This window comes from Lemur catta, chromosome 9 (assembly GCF_020740605.2).
Source record: "Lemur catta isolate mLemCat1 chromosome 9, mLemCat1.pri, whole genome shotgun sequence".
Lineage (NCBI taxonomy): Eukaryota > Metazoa > Chordata > Mammalia > Primates > Lemuridae > Lemur > Lemur catta.
The window spans coordinates 57,403,888-57,423,898 of NC_059136.1; the positions used below are offsets into that span (position 1 = coordinate 57,403,888).

General features: G+C 41.3%; 1 protein-coding gene across 1 annotated transcript in view; it reads left to right on the forward strand.

Moving 5' to 3' along the window:
* Positions 1-4,712: 4,712 nt before the first annotated feature.
* The window catches only part of YWHAZ (tyrosine 3-monooxygenase/tryptophan 5-monooxygenase activation protein zeta), a 30,939-nt gene continuing 15,640 nt past the window's right edge, over positions 4,713-20,011 (forward strand). The window contains exons 1-2 of the mRNA XM_045561077.1: positions 4,713-4,761; positions 7,889-8,193. Coding sequence (XP_045417033.1) covers positions 7,900-8,193 — 294 coding nt within the window. The 5' untranslated portion in view covers positions 4,713-4,761; positions 7,889-7,899. The remainder of the gene's footprint in view (positions 4,762-7,888; positions 8,194-20,011) is intronic.

The following is a 20,011-nucleotide window of genomic DNA, read 5'->3' on the forward strand; positions in this document are numbered from 1 at the left end:
TCACATTAGCTAGTGCTCAGTCACATGGCCATGCATACCTGCAAGGGAGACTGTGCAATGGAGTCCGGCTGCGGCAGCAATAGAAGAAGAATGGATCTGCTGAAGAGCTAGCCCACCTCTGCTACTAACTGAACGTTGTTTCAACAATAGATAATCGCAATGTACAGCACTGTATGTAGCCCTCTCTTTACTCTCTCACTTAATCATTACAATAATCTGATGGGATTGGGAATTAGTATGTCCAATTTAGTAACCTAAGGTTACAAAGCTCTGAATGATAAAACAAGATTTGGATCCAGTTCTGACTGCAAAGCCCTCTGCACTGGGCTCCATTTCTCCAATTAAAACGTAATGTTGAAGTGAGATTATAGCCTAAATAAATTGCTATCGCACTTAAAAGATCCTGTAACTGCCACATCATCAATAGAGTTCATCTAGTCAGTGTGTGCTTATAGTCCCACCTACTCAGGGCATTGAGGTAGAAGGACTGCTTGAGCCCAGGAGTTCAAGCAGCCTGGGCAACATAGTGAGATCCCATCTAAAAAAAAAAAAAGTCCATCCTTTGAGATGTTTTTCCAATTGAAGTGATGGACTTATGCTAATTTACTGGAACACTTTCTCTTTTTATTTTCATTTATATAATTATTTTAGAGACAGGATTTCACTGTGTTGCACCAGGGTGGAGTGCAGTGGAACAATTATAGCTCACTGTAACTTCAAACTCCTGGGATCAAGCAATCCTCCTGACTCAGCCTCCTGACTAGTTGGAAGTATAATCATGCACCACTATGCCTGGCTAATTTTTTTAAACAATATTTTTGTAGATACAGTCTCACTATATTGCCCTGGCTGGTCTTCACCTCCTGGCCTCACGTGATCCTTCTGCCTTGGCTTCCCAAATTGTTGGGATTACAGGCATGAATCACCGTGCCCAGTCCTCTTTCCCATTTCAATGTATAGCATAGCTCTGAAGAGATCATAGCAGTCCTCTGTACATGAACGATCTTCACCGTCTCATCACTATGCCTCATTAGTACTAACACACTAACATGACTATGCATTTCCAGAGTGAACTTTATACTTAAACTTTTTTTTTTTTTTTTTTGAGACAGAGTCTCGCTTTGTTGCCTGGGCTAGAGTGAGTGCCGTTGCATCAGCCTAGCTCACAGCAACCTCAAACTCCTGGGCTTAAGCAATCCTACTGCCTCAGCCTCCCGAGTAGCTGGGACTACAGGCATGCGCCACCATGCCCGGCTAATTTTTTCTATATATATTTTAGTTGGCCAGATAATTTCTTTCTATTTTTAGTAGAAACGGGGTCTCGCTCTTGCTCAGGCTGGTCTCGAACTCCTGACCTCGAGCGATCCACCCGCCTCGGCCTCCCAGAGTGCTAGGATTACAGGCGTGAGCCACCGCGCCCGGCCTATACTTAAACTTTTAAAAGATATTTAAAAAATATCATTTTATCTTCACACCTTTTGAAGACATCCATTAAATATATCCATTTATGAATGAATAGTAATAGCTAAGTCACTCTGTGTAAGGAATGGTGCTAAGAAATACACATATATGTATATTCATTTAATCCTCAGCACCACCTAATGAGTTGTTATTACCAGTATTTTGTTGACATGGCTATCAAGGCACAGAGAGACTAATGGACTTGACGGAGGTAAGAGTTGAACAGTGAACAGAGTGAAACAAGTCAAGCTATTAGTGAAAGTCTCCAGTAATTTTCCCAGAATTCAGAGGTTCCATTTATTCTGCTTTGTTTTGCCACAGGTTATTCCTTATTCCTCAAAATAAGGAATTTTCACTTGGGACTTTCATGACATTGCCTATTTTTGCTTTCTTACGTCTTCATTATGCCTTTATTGTGTGGACATGTTGATTTGAGTATGTAAAACCTAACAGTGCCTATTGTTTCACTAAAAAATGTCTTGCTACTTAAAACATGAGGCAAAAACCTAACTTAGCTGTTTCGTATAGTAATTCCACAATTTATATATGCAGAGAAATCTCTAAACTTCCTCTAAAACAAAAGGCATATATTCTACATAGACCTGTATTTGAGAAATATATTTAAAGAAACATCAGTTTCCATTTTAAAAAAATTTAACTTAGTATCTTCTGTCAAATTTCTGGTGCCTACTACAAAACTGGAAACAACAGTAAAAAAACAGCTTTTGAAATATTAGTCATGTTAAGTGAGTCACTCCCTAAAAGAATTTACTTGGGAGTCAAAGCAAGTTGACTTTAATATCTTGGAAATGAAACCTTAATCAATTTGTTCATCCATTCAACCTACTACGAATTTATGCTGATGAAGAAATTTATAAAAAACAAGAAACACTGAAATCAAACTGGTCAGTGGAAACTCTACTTGTGATCTTTACTATCTAAATGCCAGCTGTCATTTAAGGCAAAAGTCATTGGTAGAACAGTCTTGTCGTCCAGACATTGTACCTATCACATAGAAAAGACAAAGTACTGGTAGAGTGAGGAACCATTTTATGTCTATTTCTGAGAATTTAAATCCTCTAGAGCTGTGGTCTCCAACCTCCAGGCCGCAGACTATATGGGTCGTGGCCTGTTAGGAACTGGGCCGCAGAGCAGGTGAGCAGTGGAAGCTTCAAACTTCAACTGTATTTAAAGCCACTCCCCATCACTCACATTAGGGCATAAGCTTCACTTCCTATCAGATCAGCTCTCACAGGAGCGGGAACCCTATTGTAAACTGGGCAAGCAAGCGAGGGATCTAGGTTTCGGGCTCCTTATGAGAACCTAATGCCTGATGATTTGGAGTGGAACTGAGGCAGTGATGCTACCGCTGGGGAGCAACTGCAAATACAGATTATCATTAGCAGAGAGACTGCACAATAAATGTAATGCACTTGAATCATCCCAAAACCACCCCTCCTCTCTGGAAAAATAGTCTTCCATGAAACTGGTCCCTGGTGCCAAAAAGGTTCACTGCTGCTCTACAGAACTTGAGGCTGAACTCCTGAGACTGTTCTGTCAGCTGGGTTTAGTGCAGGCCCTTGGAGGTGCTCAATAAAGATACGTTGGAAAATTCAATGAGGCCTAGGTGGAGTTTACACAGCGGTAACAGGAGGAGTTCCAAGTTCTCTCACTGCTAACTATAAACACTCCATGACTGTTAACCAGTGGTTCTGCAGGTCATCCAAGCACTTGTCTTTTCTTAGTTCAAACACATTTAAAGGGGAAAGTGGCAGAGAGACTTCACACTGTGAATATAGCTCTTTGGACTTCCTTAAGTCGACTGGGTGGAGGCCCTACCATTTGAGGCACCTGCAATTTCCGCCCTTCTCCATTCCCCTCTTCCTGGCCTGTCCCCTCTAGTCACCCGGCCTGTGGCCCGCTCCCACCACCATCTGGGTCAACCAGGGCCCTGGGAACTTCAAACCTTCCAGGAGACAAGGTAAAGATCTTTATGTTTTAAATCACTGCATTGTGAAATCTTCAAGTGAAATCTTTATTTGGCTAGGAAAATCTAGCCTACGAGACAACGAATCATTGTGTTCGGGCCTGTTTCTTTGCCTCTCTTCCTGTTAAGGCTTCCATGATCACCTCCAACCCTCCATCTAACAAGGCCGTCTTTCCCCGGGGAACTGTGGGCTTTCCGAAAGCCGGATCTCCTCCCAGGCCTCACCTCCCGCCGGCTCCGCCCGGCCCACCGCGCCGCCACCGCGCGCCCACCCATTGTCCCCTCGCGGCTGTCACTGCGCGCATATCCCGAGCTCCCGATTGGAAAACCTCCCCGCCACTCAGGGGCCGGTCGCCTCACTCTCTTTTCCGAGCCTTAAAAGGTCTAAGGCCGCTTTCCCCAGCAGCAGGTAAAGCCGGAGCGGCGGGAGTGAGGACGGGAGGGGCCGCGCGCACAGGTCGGCCCAGCCTGGCGAAAGGGTGCGGCGGCCGGACGGGGCGGGGGCCGCGCGCCACACCGCCGCTCCCTCCCAGTCTGACCGCGCCCTGCGCCCCCATCCTGATCATAATGCCCGGGCTGCCGAGCCACTCTCGTAATCCTGCCCCGGGACAGCCCTGGGGCAGTTACCGGCGCGAAGCACACAGGGCGGGGCGGGGCAGGCAGCAGGGAAGCAGTGGGGGGAATGTGAAAGGTCCCGGATGTGGCTGAACCGGAGCCCCTTCTAGAGGGAGTGACTGGCGCAGGCGCAGGAGGACTGAACGAAAGCTAAGGTGGGGGTGGGGAGAAATTTCCTTCCCGTAGGCGTAGAGGAAGAGTGGGCTGTCAGAGGTTGCAGGGGAGAAAGAAAGAGGGCGTCGAGGATCCAAGGGGAAGGCGAAGAAGGGGATTAGCGGTGGGGAGGAAAATAAAAAAGTAGCTTCCTGCCCAGCTGCACTTGGGACAAGAGTAGAGAAGCTGGAAGCCAAGCGGGGCGGGGAGGAGTGTCGGTAGCGGGCGAGGAGGCGCGCTCCCTCGCTCGCCCTCTAGCGCGGGCGGGCAGGGCGCGCGCACCGGGGAGCGGCGGTTGCGCTGGGCCCCGAGAGCTGTGGGCACCAATCAACGGTTGCCATAGCAGCGTTTGACGTCATCGTGCGTGTGGTGCCCCTGCTGCCGGGGCTGGTGATTGGAGGAAACCCCGTGTCTGCGGAGCGGCTGTAGCCTGTGAGCAGCGAGATCCAGGGACAGAGTCTCAGCCTCGCCGCTGCCGCCGCCCAGAGACTGCTGAGCCCCCGTCCATCCGTCCGTCCGCCCGCCGCCACCCACTCCGGACACAGGTAAGGAGCCTGGCCGTTGCCTCGCCCCACTCTTTCCTGTCCCCGGCCAGCCTTCCACACGCGTGGGTGCCATCCCCGCTCTACGTCCCCTCGGCTCGTTTCGCCCCGCGGTAGCGGCGCTGGACTGAGGCGGAGTCTCCTCGGGCGGATACCCGCGGCGGCTTCTTTTCCGCTGGACCCCGGCGGGCGGCTAGCGGCCTCCTCCGGCTACTTGCTTCCGGATCGACGCCTGGCCCCGATCGGTGCCCGTTTCCCCTTCCCGCTCCCCGGGGTGGAAAGGGCTCCCACACGCGAGATCCCCTTGGATCCCACGGTCGCCAGCTCCCGAGGGTGGGCGAGGCATAGCCAGGGCGCCAGCGGCCGCGATCCGTCCCCACCCTTGCCCCTGCGGGCTCCCACCCCCTTCCCCCTCGCCGCCCTTCTCCGCTTCCGCCCGAGATAATGACTCGGCGGCGGCGGCGGGCATTGCAGTGGCGCAGGTGAGGCCGCCCCCTCCCCGCTCGCTCCTCTCATCCCCTCCCTTCCCCCTCTTCCTCCCTCCCCTGCTCGGCGCAGCCTCCGCGCCCGGCGCTGCGGCGGCGGGACCAGCCCTCCCCCACCCCGGGAGGCGGCGGCGGGGAGGGGCCGGGGGAGCCGGGCCGGGCGGGAAGGGCCCGGCCGAGAGTGGGCCCGAGCTCAGGCCCGGCCCGGCGGTGCCCGTCAGGTAGATCACGGCGAGGCCGCGCTCTGGCGCGGAGGGGAGCCCTCCACGGGTGTGAGGTTTTGGGGTGGGGCCCGCTGGGGACCTAGAGCTGAATTTCCTGGGCTCAGCGGTGGGCGGAAGGACTTGAGTTTTCCCCATTGGGGTGGGGGATGGGGCTGACTTTTTTCCCTGCTTATGAATGGGCGGGGAGATGCGGATGGGGGCTCTGGGCCCAGGGTTGGGGTGGAGAAGGGGATGGGGAAGCCGCGGGCCGTGTCGCTCGCTGTCGCACCGGAGGGGTTAGACCTACGGAGTCCCTGCGCGTTTTGGGATGCATATCCTGCTTTGCGGGGCGGAGGAGCCTGAGCATAACAGCCGGTGGTGGCCCCGCTTGGCTGGGTGTGGCTCCTTCTCGTTCCCCTCCCCCACCTGCTGCAGCTGTCGGGCCCTTATAGACTCTAAATGGGCACCGGCGGGGTTCGGTGGCGGGGAAGACGCCGGGTGGGAGAGCGGGGTGTGTCCGCGGCGGGGCTGGCGTCTGTGCCCCCGGGTCGGGCTGGCTGCTTCCCTCCATCCCTCCCCACCCCCCGCTTGGGCGGGGGCGCGGGCTGCTCCTCCCTCTTGCTCTGGTGAGGGGGGGGAATTAACACTCAGCAGTAGGTTGGGCTCCTTGACACAGATCCGCCATGACAAAGGAGGAGAGTCGGGGACTTGTGCGGAGGCACTAGCTTGGGCGGAGCCAAGGTGGGGGTGGTTGCGGATAGCGCAGACCAGAGGATTTGCACTTTAAAGTCACGGTCTGCGGATTTTAGATTCCCCCGACCCGACGTCTTAAGTCAGTTACGGGTTAAATGGGTGCGGCGAGTCCTCCCCGCAATGTAGAGGCGAGGCCCCATTGGAGCACTAGCTATTCTGTAAGAAACCTTCTCCACTTCCCCTTGTACCGAAGCGGTCGGGGTGAGAAACCTTTGTATTGGTTTTAAATCATTTCTCGTTAAAAGCAGCTTTAGCCGGGGAACGTTTTTGAGTTCCTAGGGGAAAAATTAATTTCGAGACCAGAAGGAGATATGCGATCACAAATTTTAAATAGTTTTCGCATTGAAACAGTACGCCTCCCAGGCTAGTTGATTACTTGTTTAAATGGTGGGGACCTGTTCTCATTTGGTTAAAAAAAGAAAAAGTACTGTGGGATTTCCCTGGAAAGGTAAATACGATTGATATCGGGGAGTCAGTTCCCATGGTGGGTGACAATGGCTCTTCTGTTCACCTTTTAATTTAAAAAGTGCACTTCAGGCGATTTTCCTTTTAAATCGTCTTTTCTGTGGTGTCACTATGGGTTAGTATCTTTTGTGCTGTTTTAGCACCTTTGAAGAGGGATCTTTCAAGAAGAATGTAGCCGAGGTAAATTGAAAAGTCTAGGGAACTTTAAAATGAGGGAAAGATGACTCAGGACTGCCTAGGAAGGTACATAAAAGAAAAAAAATGAGGGAAAAGAGAGTAAGTGTGAAGTCATGGTGAAAGACAACTTGAGTGGTAACTTTCAATTAAATTGTGACTACCAGAAGCAAAATGCAGTATTTCTACATTTAACTGGATCGTTGACACTGGAAACACTTGTAGATTAAGTGCTTCCAGTGTGATATATTTTGGTCCTCACAGATAGTAAAGATAAAGAGTTGAAGTTCCAGGACCCGTGGATTTTTTTTTTTTTAAAGCATGTGTGCATACAACAAAATATGCATAGATGAGGCCTTAGGGTTAGTTAGATACTGATCCTTGGTGGTGGTTTTATATTCAGAATATCTAAGGACAAACAGTTTTGTCATTTTTCCTGTAAAATTGCCATGCTATGATCAGCTGGCAAATATTGCAGAGATCAGATTTGGGGTGGGGATAATAGCAACTAAAATTTAATCACTCCTGACCAGAGTAAGTATTACAAAAGCAAAAAGATGTGAATTACACTAAGATGACATGAATCATGATTCTGGAAGTATAATAGAGATTCTGATGTTCTCTGTAGGCAATTTTTTTCCTAAAGGGGTAAAAGCTGCTCTTTGGATCACTAGTGATACTGGAAACAAATTGAGATTAGGCAAAGTAAGATAAGGCGTTTTTAAGGCGACCTTTTGACCAAATGTAGTTTGGCCTTGTGTAAAATTAGGATCTTCTGAACAGAGATGAGGTAATGAAATTTTAGTTTTGCTAAACTGATTTTAATGGCTGTAAATTTTGTTCTGCATGCTGAGTGTGCTAATTTTTTCCCCCTTTTCAAAACATGGTCCTTTTGTGAAGGCTGCATTTTAATTCCTCATGTGAAGAATCATCCTCAGGCAGTTGGGTTCAAGGTGTCAATAAAGTTTATGTACAACAAGTATAATTTTGAGCTTGTTTATTTTGATGGGAAAAAGTATTTAAATACTCCTTTTTTTCCCCCCTCTGCAGAACATCCAGTCATGGATAAAAATGAGCTGGTTCAGAAGGCCAAACTGGCCGAGCAGGCTGAACGATATGATGACATGGCAGCCTGCATGAAGTCTGTAACTGAGCAAGGAGCTGAATTATCCAATGAGGAGAGGAATCTTCTCTCAGTTGCTTATAAGAATGTTGTAGGAGCCCGTAGGTCATCTTGGAGGGTCGTCTCAAGTATTGAGCAAAAGACGGAAGGTGCTGAGAAAAAACAGCAGATGGCTCGAGAATACAGAGAGAAAATTGAGACCGAGCTAAGAGATATCTGCAATGATGTACTGGTGAGAATCAAACATTTAGTCTAGCTTCATTATAGGGTTTCAATGAATATCAGTTACATTACTCTCAACTTTTTCTTTCTTTGGTTTTTCTTTTCCTTCTAAAAATTGAGTGTTCTAAATTTAGAAGTCTTTAGGTGCCATTACTAAAAGATGTTAAGACAATAATAGATAAAGTTTGTGTAAAACAAATGCAACAATGATTATCAAACAGATCACTTTTGCTAAAAATAATGGAATTTGTTGGTATATTTTTTAATAATTGAAAAGATCAACTAATAGTATTGCTGTTTTAGTTATAGTTAGAATATTTGTAGTAGTTCTAGAGCTGATTATCTTAAATGCACATGTGTGGATACAGGAATTTTACATATCTTGTTTTATTCTGGAGAGATGTAATAGGAGACTCATTGTAGACATAGTACTCTTCTCTGGATTAGCCGCAATAATGTTAATGAGTCACCCATGCAGAAAACTCTGGCCTGACAGTTGCTTCTTTCTGTTGAATTTAAGTGTTGGAAGTCAATTTTGAATACTGACAACCAGGATGAAAGGTTATAAATAACTCAGACTTGATTTTCCAGGTTCAATCAAGAAGTATTTTAAGTATTCAGTACCTACTGTGTTGAAGCACTGTGCTTCTCTAATAAAAGTTTTAAAGAATGAAACATTACATTTTGGTTAATTTTAATCCATCTTAAAAATTATGGCTTTCTGATCCAGAAAAACTTAAATCTGAGGATAAAAAATAGTAGAAGATCCAACAGTTAGCATATAACATTGTATATATATGAATACTTTCCCTTTTTAATGAGACAGGAGTTTTTGGAATAATATTTAAAGTGGTTTTATTAAGTGATTACACCTATATCACAGGACTTCAGGTTACACATTGGATCTCAGTATTACAGGGTTCTAGCATGTAAACCGGCAGTATCCCAATTTCTCTGGATAGGTTACTGAATCTGAGACTCAGTATGGAAATCCAGGTGTGCAGTACTTATTTGAACCTTGTTCATGAAAGAATTACTATAATGAGCAGTAGGATTATTTCTGATGTGGTTGTGGGTTTGAGGTTTCTGTTAAAGTTGTAATGGTGTTATGATTACTTTACACTAGTCTTAACTAATGGAAAACCTTCAGTTCCTAAATTGTATTTTTCTCAAATGGTATTTTCTTCAGGCTGTCTTTTTAAAGTGATTTTGTTAATCCTATAATTTGGGCTCAGTCACAAAATTTTATGTGGCATCTGTCTTCAGGGGCAGTACAGTGAGAGCTATCATTTATTTCTAAGTTGAAAAAAGGAATTATGCTTTTATTGAGGCTAAATGAAAAATGCCTATTTTGTGATTTGCTAAGATGAGAATATTTAAAAATTGAAAATGTCATTTTTTCCTATAACATGTTGATTTTTTTATTTCTGCTCTCCTTACTAACTTGAGTATCTATGTACGTTACTGAGTTTTGTTCAGTCTGGTGTTTTTTCCCCCAGTTATTACATCTGATAGATCAAGTAATTCTTATTGTGGCTTTAAAAGGGTATGTTACAAGTTATAATTTCCCTAAAGACAAAAGTGAACTTTAGGAATAAAAGGGGATGTAGTAACATTACCCTCTGTTAAGTTTATTTGCAATTCCAGGTAGGTATTTGCATGTTTTCCACACACAAAGTATAAAAGTCCCTGTCATTGTGAAGATTCTCCTATTCCTAAGACTTGTAGCAGTTTAAGTTTGCTTCCCTTTGGTTTCCTTAGCAAGAAAAAAATACATTGCATAGAACCAGTGGATGAGAATGACTAGATCAATCTCTAAATAGCTTCTTTTGTTGATGTGATTATTAAGAAGGTTAATACTGGTCACTACTCATATTGTTCTCCTCCAGAATAACACTGGCTTCATACAAAGTCTAAATGAAATTTCCACTTTGGTAAAGAAACTTTCATTTAACATACAAGTGGCTTAGAGAATTCCAAAAAAGCTTTTGCTTCCAGCCTTGGTCTTTAGAGTAAAGTTCTGTTAGTGATCTTTGCATGGCTCATAACATATAGTAGGTGCTCAAATATTTGTTAAATAAACAAAAGCAGCAGGGCCTCTTAAGAATTAAATCATCCGCACTGCTAATTTTTCATGGCTTTTTCAACTTAGGAAAATTTGGTATTTACAGATACCTTGATTCTTTATGAATGGGCTTTTTCCTACAGTCTTTTTCAGAGATCACATTGACTGTGGATCATCTTGCATAAAATTCCTATTCCCCTTTCTAGTAAACTGGAAGAATAAAGTATAGTGAAACTGATATTTCTACCAGAGAGAAAATTTTTGAGCCATTGTACTTAATGATTAGTAAGAGCTGTGGTCTGAGTCTGCCTGCCCCCTGCCCTCCTCTGACTAGTCCTGGGTACTGGTCAGGGCCTGTTAGAAACCGGCCTCACAACAGGAGGTGAGCGGCCAGGAAAGCTTGATCTGGATCCCCTGCCCTCAGCCCCTCCACCCCACCCCTTGTCTTTCACAAAACCGGTCCCTGGTGCCAAAAAAGTTTGGGGACCACTAAGTAATTTAAAACTTAAATCATATCTTAAGATTTTACATGATAAAAATACAGTCAATTTACAACTTTTTATTACTGTGGGTTTTTTGAACTTAGATTTTTTTTTTTAATTTGAGAAAAATAAGTAGGTAATCCCTTTGCAGAATATATTTAGTGTTGTTGGATGATGGCATCAGTGATGAACCAGGTTTTGTTATATTAAGCACATGTTTTATAATAGCTAAGAAAATACCTTCTTTCTTTCTACAGAAAGCACCTAGTCTCCAGAGTTCTGAGGTTTTCTAACAGATCTTTATTTTTATTTATTTATTTATTTGTTTTTGTCTCACTCGTCAAGCAGCTAGTGTGAAGAGCTTTTTAGTAGCCCGTTCTGGTTATGTGCATTTATCTGGTGTTTAATTTATAACACGTAGTAAGCAAAGAGTGGGGATTGTGGTACTTTTTACAAGAGTTATAAAGCATTACCATGGGAGGTGGTCACTGGCATATTCACAAAATAGATTTTTTATTATGTAAAAGAACTTGGGGTTCTTTTCTTGTGTTGTTAATTTGAAATTACAATATTCGTACTAAATGCAATCTGCCTTTCCTGCCAGGTGCTTAGACCAAAAGCTCTCTTAGTAGTTGGGGAGGGACTCAATACTGGTACCTCTTCTCTACAAACTTTAAAGATACAGCCAAAAATTGAGCAGTTTTTTATCTTGTAAATGATAATGAAATGAAAAACAAAATGAGGAGATACATATTAAACCAATTCAAACTCAAAGAAGTATTGCTAAAGTATAATAGAGCTCAAGATTTTGAGTCACATCATAGTTTTGCTAAAGATGCGTGGCCTGAGGAAATCACTCAATCCCTCAGAAAACTGAGCTCAATTAAGTAGGAATAATAACTATCCCATGGGGTTGTGGAGAATGAGAATCCAGTAAAGCACCTTGACTACCTTCTGTGTCTATCTTAGCTTTGGGGTTCTGTTCAAAAGCACAGGCCTGCCTATAAGTAGTACAGGGGTCTCAATTCAAACAGTTCATGAAGGGGATTTAAAAGCCACGAAGCCTTTAAAATTCTGGGCTGGAGGGTCCATGCCAGCCATCAGATTTTCAAAGATTTCATTCAAAATGTGAAAGCCACTAGTAGAGGTAAACAATGGCTTTATAGGAGGTCTAGGAGAGGAAGCAGTAAACTCTTTTGTGTCTAACATTTGTTAACAGTTGGGCGCAGTAGTTGAGTAATTTTAATAGTGATTCTGTTAACTTGATTGAGTTCCATTTTGTTATGCTGCTCTACATTTTTATTTGCCCAGGGCGGTTTTAAGGTGTGGTTTCAGGGCACTGATTTTTATCTGCAGCTCACAGAACCGCCACTAAACAGGAGCAAGATAGGAAACCAGGCAGCTTTTAGGTCCTCCCTAGTCTGAATATATTAATGTGTGCTTTTGGCTTTAACACATTAACTGCCATGTGAGTTATATTTTACTCACGCTAGTTTTGAGCCCAGGGCTTCGTGAAGCATGTGTAACTATCAAACATCTCTTAACCTTGGAAGCCCCAAGAACTATTTTTCAAGTTGGATATAACTCATGCACAGAAGACAATAAAAATACAAATTTTCCATTAAATTAGAAGGGATTGTTTTGTTTTCGAAGTTTTTATTGTATTTTCCTTAATAAAACACTGAGGCCCCAAGGAAAATTTTTTTTTCTAATGTGGCAGTCAGTGTGTTAAAACTGCTATGTAAAATTAGTTTTTAAGCTGCACTAGGCAGCTCATTTATTGGAATAAGGACTTCTCCAAAGGATTCTGCAGTGTTATACCTATCTTTACCACTTTGTCAAGGTGCTGTATATTTACATGTCTTTTGTGGCTTTTGGTATGTTTCACAGTATAAAGAACTTAAGTGACATTATAGATAGCTATAATCCCTTCCAGGAAGGAATAAATTATATAGTGTCTTTTTTTGGTAATAAAGTTCAGTAGTCTGTTTTTTAAAGTTGTATTGCATGTGGTGAGGTATTTTGTACAAATATAAAAAGTCTGAGGTATATGGAATGGAAATGATGGAAATAGCGGGGAATGAGAAGGTATGCATTTGCTGTTTGATGGGAAGGGGAAATAGTTCTGCCTTTATAATATTGAATTAAATAGTGGACCATTTAGATTAATTCCATCATAAATTTTTGACTGTAAAATAGGTGATTCTTAGCACATTTATATTGAAGTGTTTGAGAGAGAAAATTTTAAAAAGTCAAAATGATGAGTGTTGAGATGTCAGCTAAGTTAAAAAACTAGTAGAGTCCATGGAAAAATCCCTGGGTTCTCTGTTATTTCAATCTAGTTTCCATAGCTTTTGCTTTACTTTTACAATTTTACATTGAGAATAAATACTGCTCAAGTTTTTAGGGGACTAAAAACTGCTATCAGTTTCAATATGCTCAAAGCCAGAGTTTGTCATCCTTTTGAAACTGCTTGTCCTTCATAACTACCTAATTTTTAACGTTTTCTAGACTAAAAATGACATGTGGGACACAACTTTGACTTCATTTTCTGATTACAAGCTGTTATTGCTGTCCTAGATCATTGGTTCCCAAACTTTTACATTCATGCTAATATTAACGCTTGTATCGTACCTAGGATTACACTCAGAGAAGTCCACATTGACGAATAAGTTTGTCCTTATACTGTAAGGATGAACGATCTAATTTTCATGGACAGAGCTAAATTATAAACATCCTTTCACTACTGCTTGTGGTCGTTCACTTGGACTTGCTACTTACTGTTTCGCAGTTCTGTGTTGCATACGTTCTTATTCTAATCTTTATGAAGCACAGATTTCATCCTGTCTGCTTGATCCTTGCCAAAGTCCCCTACTTGAATGAAGCCTTTGGCTCCAGTTTGGTCTTCTCACTGTCCCTGATACAAGCCATTGCTAACTTCCATTTTTGTGGCCTGAGGGTTTCTGCTTCCATTACTCTAGAGTTTATTTTAATCTTGATATCTAAGTCATTTTCATCAACTTTAGAGACTTCGCTCCATTCTTTCATTCTTGAAAACAGGACCATTGGTGTTTGTGGTATTTAATTTGTAAAGTACACTGAAGGAATATCAGCTTTGATATTTTTAGATGGTACAAATTTGAATTTGGTGTGGGAAGAACAGTGTGCTTGGCCACCATGTCAGCAGTTCCATTTTACTAGGTGCATTTGTATGAAACCAGTCATTTGTTCTCTAGTCTGTAATTATGAAAAACATGTCTTTGTGAAAGTTGCTGTGAAATAGCAGTTTAGTTTTGTGTTTTCTGGTAAGGTATAATGTGATATAAGTAGTAATGTATAGAATAGAGTTTCATATACTGGCACATTTCACTAATTATTTTTTTCTATTCTCATTCTTTTCCTGCAATGTGGATCTTTAGTTACCAAAGCCACGTGGATGAATATAGCTGATTTGATATGAGTAAGATCATTTTGTGTAGTACATGTACTTTTGTTTACCTTGAAATAGGTTACTAAAAAGTTTCAGTATATAAGCTTTTGTGGATTTCTTTTGACAAGATGTGTTGTGTTCCCTTCTCCAAATAAAAATGTGCTTACAGTGGTAACCACGGGTAGAATGTAAGGCTAGTCAGCCAAATTTATAAAGTTAAGTAAGACCAAAATAAGATTTGTTCAATGGGGTTGACCTATATGCATGTTGTTCATGAGTTGTAAAGTCTAGGAAAGATCCTATTGCATTTAATTTGCAGGAAGTGCCCAATTTTTGTTGTATTAGAATTTCACTTATTTGAATTATCTAATGAGTTGGCACATCACTAAAGAAGTTAGAAATGTTTTTTAGTGGCAGTTAATTCCCAACTTGCAAACAAGTTCTAGAATCTAGTTTTTAAAAATTTAGGAGTATTATTACCAAGGAACCCAGTGGTGAGTTGAATGTTTCTCATCTAAGTGATTAATAACAAATGCTTTTCTAAGAAAGAGCTACTTGTTGATCCAAGATTCATGAACTGTCAGCTCATAAATTTTTTGCTTCATCAAACGTAATAAACACCATTACTTGGACGACATTTGGTTGATGAAAAAGACACTTGATGAAAATCCTACCCAAGACACATTGCTTAAAATGTGATTCTGTGAAATTGACAGTTGAGGACAGTATTATATAGGTGGGCTGTCTGTAGTTCTTTTGCTTAGAACAAGCAAGTTCTCAAATTCAGCTATTTCATGAGTACTTTAATACTGTTAGGAAGATGTTTGGAATAATGACATCTCAAAGTAATGCTCTTTAACAGTAATGACTTTTCCTTCCTCCCCTTTATTGTTCCCATCTAATAGAGGATATTATTATCCGGTTCTGTTCTTTAATTGTATCAAAGGGATAACATTTGAAAGATATTCTGGGTTTGAATTTTGGATTCGTTTTGTGACCTTGGGCACTTTTTTTTTTTTTTTTGGAGACAGTATCCCTCTCTTGCCCGGGCTAGAGTGCCGTGGCATCAGCCTAGCTCACAGCAACCTCAAACTCCTGGGCTCAAGTTATCCTTCTGCCTCAGCTTCGCAAGTAGCTGGGACTACAGGCATGTGCCACCATGCCAGGCTAATTTTTTCTATATGTGTTTTTAGTTGTCCATATAATTTCTTTATGTTTTTTTAGTAGAGATGGGGTCTCGCTCTTGCTCAGGCTGGTCTCAAACTCCTGACCTTGAGCGATTCTCCCTCCTCGGCCGCCCAGAGTGTTACGATTACAGGCATGAGCCACCACACCCGGCCTGGGCACATTTTACTGTATCTCTCTGACTCAGTTTCTGCCTCTTCAAAATGGGAATAGTAGTATTTACCTTTAGGATACTTTGAGAATTTGTTGAATGAACACAGAAATAGCAAAGAATACTGCTTACTTCTTTTATACCTCTGACATCACTTCAGTGCAGCTTGACTTAAATTTTGTGATTAAAATTAAGAGAATTTTAGTAAACTGAAACTTTTATATTTAATATTTGAGTACTTGCTATCTCATAAGCCCTGTGCTATTAAAAAAAATGTAAAAAGCCTCTGCTCTTAAATCTTGACAACCTAGAAAGGGAAATAGACATGTATTTATGTAACGAGATGGGTAGAGGGGAGAGGGAAGTCCTACAAATTGGTTGAACATAGAAGAGCTGGGCTTCAACCTTATTTTTTAAAAAGGGACTGATAAAATACAGTCCCACTGATTTATAAGTATAGTACACAATGTACATGTGCAAATTAAAAAATACTATAGGCCAGGTACTGTGGTTCAACGCCTGTAATCTTAGCACTCTGGGAGGTTGAGGTGGGAGGATCTCTTGAGCTCAATAGTTTGAGACCAGTCTGAGCAAGAGCAAGACCCCATCTCTACAAAAAACAGAAAAATTAGCTGGCATGGTGGTACATGCCTCTAGTCCCAGCTGCACAGGAGGCTGAAGCAGAAGAATCTCTGGGGCCCAGGAATTTGAGGTTGCAGTGAGCTATGATCATGCCACTGCACTCTAGCTGGAGCAACAGAATGAGACTCTGTCTCAAAAAGAAAAATGGGGGAAATACGGGGTCTTGGTTGATGAGAAACTTCAGTGCAGACCAGGGTTGATGCCAACTGTAGCAGCAGTTCTAGGGTAGGGGAGAAGAGGAAAGCCTGAAGAGTGTCAGAATGATTTTAACAGTTTTCACTTACTACTCATTAAGTTTTTTTTGGTACTTTTTACTATTTCACTTTTAATCTTTAGGATCTACATTTTGAATTTGTTTGTAGATGTTTTTAAGACATTGATTCCTACTGGGATTGTTTTGCTAGCATTAATGATCCAGAGAAGACAATTCTCTGAACCTGATTTAACTTAGCAGTTTTTAGTCCCACTTTTTGGTAGCCCTTTCACCCAGTTGATTTTTCAAAACAAAACATTTTAAGATACTTGAGGCTTTCTATGGAGCAACTACTCTTTTTGGGTCTCAGTCTTTTGCCTGGGTTAGAGTGCAGTGGTGTCATTGTTACCATAGCTCACTGCAGCCTTCAACTCTAGGTCTCACTGGATCCTCCTGGCTCTGCCTCCCAAGTAGCTGGGACTATAGGTGCACACCACGCCCAGGTAACCTTTTTTTTTTTTTTTTTTTGGTAGAGACGGGGCAGGGTTGGGGGGGGGGGTCTTGCTATATAGATCAGGCTGGTCTCCAGCTCCTGGCCTCAAGTTATCCTCCTTCCTGGGCCACCCAAAGTTGTAGGATTACAGACAAGAGCCATCCTGCCCAGGTGCTATTAACAGGAATTATAATAAAATTTTAGGCTGGGTTTAACATTTCTTAAACTGCTTTATTAAATTTCTTGTTGATTTTAAAAAAGTTTAATGGTTAAGATTTGCCATCTATTAATAGAAAATACATTCCATTAAGTGATTGGTCAAAAATCCTTACTCATCCTCAGTCTTCTCTTTGAAACTGAGCAACTCTGTCCCTTCCTATGTATGATCTTATTCATAGAACACCTGTTTACAACTTAAAATTATACTCTCCTAAGCCAACATTGTATAGAAAGGTAAGAGTTTGAAGTTAAAATGTCTGCAGATACTTACTAAATTAGTTCTTGAGACCACCTGATGTCATTAGCATTTTGGTGAGACACTTCTGATTGGTTGGTTGGAAGTGAGGACGTTGCAATTTAGAGAATAGAAGCAACTCCAGCCACAAGGGGGAGTGAGAGACTAATTTCCAAATTGATAGGCCCCTATTCTAACATTAATATTAATGGCTTGTATGCTTTCTTTACAGAATTTTAAGAGGTCTAGAAATTATAAAAGTCTCAGTGGCTCTACAGAATAAAGTAAAAGTTCTAGGAAAATTAACTCTCTGTGCACAAAAAAATTACAAAACTAGAAATTTGAACTTGTACATTGTACTGGAGAGTTGAAATTAAATTATTTCTATTAATGAAGGTGTTATTAAAATGGTATTTGTTGGGTATTTTGTGAGTTTTTTAGTTGAATAATAAAATGGAAGTTTCATAGAATTTATGGAAATTTTAAATTTATAGCATCAAGAGACCGAAGCTCAGAGGTTCAGTGACTTACATTAGGTCATACAGTAAGCATTAATATTTTTAGTCCCTTACTTAGTACCACCTGGATAGATTGAAACATGACTTTTTACTCGTTGTAATGTCTTGTTCTTTGTTGTGTTCATGGAAGGAGAACCATGACAGTACAATCTAAAACAGAGGGATGGGTCATGGAAGCTTGGTCTTTCTCCCACTCACATATTGGTGAGGTAACATCAAAGTTACCACAGCTATATTTTCAAATTTCAATTCACAAATGTCTCATTAGAGGGTGATTCTCTACTTTGATATTTTGGGGGTATTTACAGTTTGCTAATGACATTTTACTTATAATTGTCTTTGTAGAAATGAAATGTAGTATTATGACCTGTTGGTGAAAAACTCTATAAGACAAGGTGAGAACATTCTCTCCACCTCTAGTATTTTTGTTTGCAAACATATCACTGTTTTTGTGTGATTGCTCTCATAAATATGAAGGTAATACCAGCCCAATAAGGAAATTTGAAAAACACATGAGCACAAAAAGGTATGAGAATGGACAGTAAAACTCATTGGTAATCCCATGTTCCAGAAATTAAACATGATTAAAAGGATTTCTCTTTAAAATGTATTAATTTTTCACTTTGAAGTAATTTCAGATTTAGAGAAAAGTTGGAAGAATATTATGAAGAATTTTTCATGTCTTTCACCAGATTCCCCAAATGTTAACATAACCACAGTATAATTACCAAAATCAGGAAATTGAGAAAATAATTGGTAAACTACTATAGGACCTTATAGATCTTACTTAAATTTCACAAATTACACCACTGTAATTTTTTATCTAGTCCAAAATTCCATCCAAGATCATACTTTGCATTTTGTTTTCACATCTCCTTACTATCCTTTAATGTAGATCAGTTTTTCAGTCTTTGCCAGTTATTTTCTGGAACATCTCAATTTGGATTGTGATTCCTCATGATTAAATTTAGATTGTGCATTTCTGTCAGGAAATCCTGAAAGTTATGTTGTATTCTCCTCAGTGCATGATATTAGGAGGCACATGATGATGCCGTGTTATTTAACTAACTGTATTTAGTAATTCATTATGTTTTTTAATTTAGAAAGTAGTAAGGATTTCTAAAAATATTATGGTGCAAAAGTATCAGTTGGATTTTTTTAAAGATAGATGCCTTATGATTATGATTACTTTGTCAAAGGTTATAACTAAATGTGTTTTGCCAAAGTGCTTTCCAAATAGGCTGTGTCCATTTATAATGAGTGGGTTGCTCATTTAGAGAAAATATGGTTCCAACTCTGTAACTTGTAATTTTCCTTTCAAATATATTTGCCTACAAGTTGGCTTCTTATAGTTTAGTTGACAAGCCTAAATAACAGCACATAGCCCAGTGGTTTGATTTGAGTGTGTAGTGGCAGATGGCCATTCTTTAGTGCTGAGGTAAATAAGAGAAATTTTCTGGGGATAACATTGAAAGGAAGGCTTTGAAATTAATGGTGTGTAGTGAAACAAGATTGGGATGAGAAGGTTGGTCGTAGCTTTGTATATGAAATGCCTGTCACACCTCTTGGTGGTAGCAGAATTAGTACCAAAACCCAGGACTCCTGACTTCAAAACAGATTTACTCTGCCTCGTTGTCTCACACTGTCCTCCCATTCCTATCTCTGCTGGATTTTTCTTTGCTTCCTCCTCCTCCAAGGTCATTACATAGAAACCTGAAACGTACCCATATTAGGATGTACTCAGCTTGCTCCTTTGCTGCTGTTTCTGAATATATGTACAGCACCCAGACACTTGCTTTAAATGAGCAGTTTCTTAGGTCTTCAGAGAAACAGAACGTTGTTTTTTTTTTCATAAAGCAAAATATTCATTATCTAACATAGTGTCAGTCTCTTAACTGTTCAGAAGTTTGGTAAGGTCATAAACTTTTGATGATGATGAAGGCTGTTTCTCAAAAATAGTCTTTAGGATGCCGAGCTAATGAAATATCCTCCAAGATTGTTCTAAAGTACCTGTTTTATTTAAATGAAGCAGTTCAAATTATTCATGTGTTCTAATTCGGTCAGGGGATTTAATATGTGAGTGCCTAAAATTTATCTTTACAGAGCCTATAAGTAGGTTAAGAATACATATGCATGTGAAAAGTAAAAGGTGCAAAACCATAATTAAAGTGTTCTTGGTCTGGATAATAATTAAGATGTCATGGAGCATAGGATA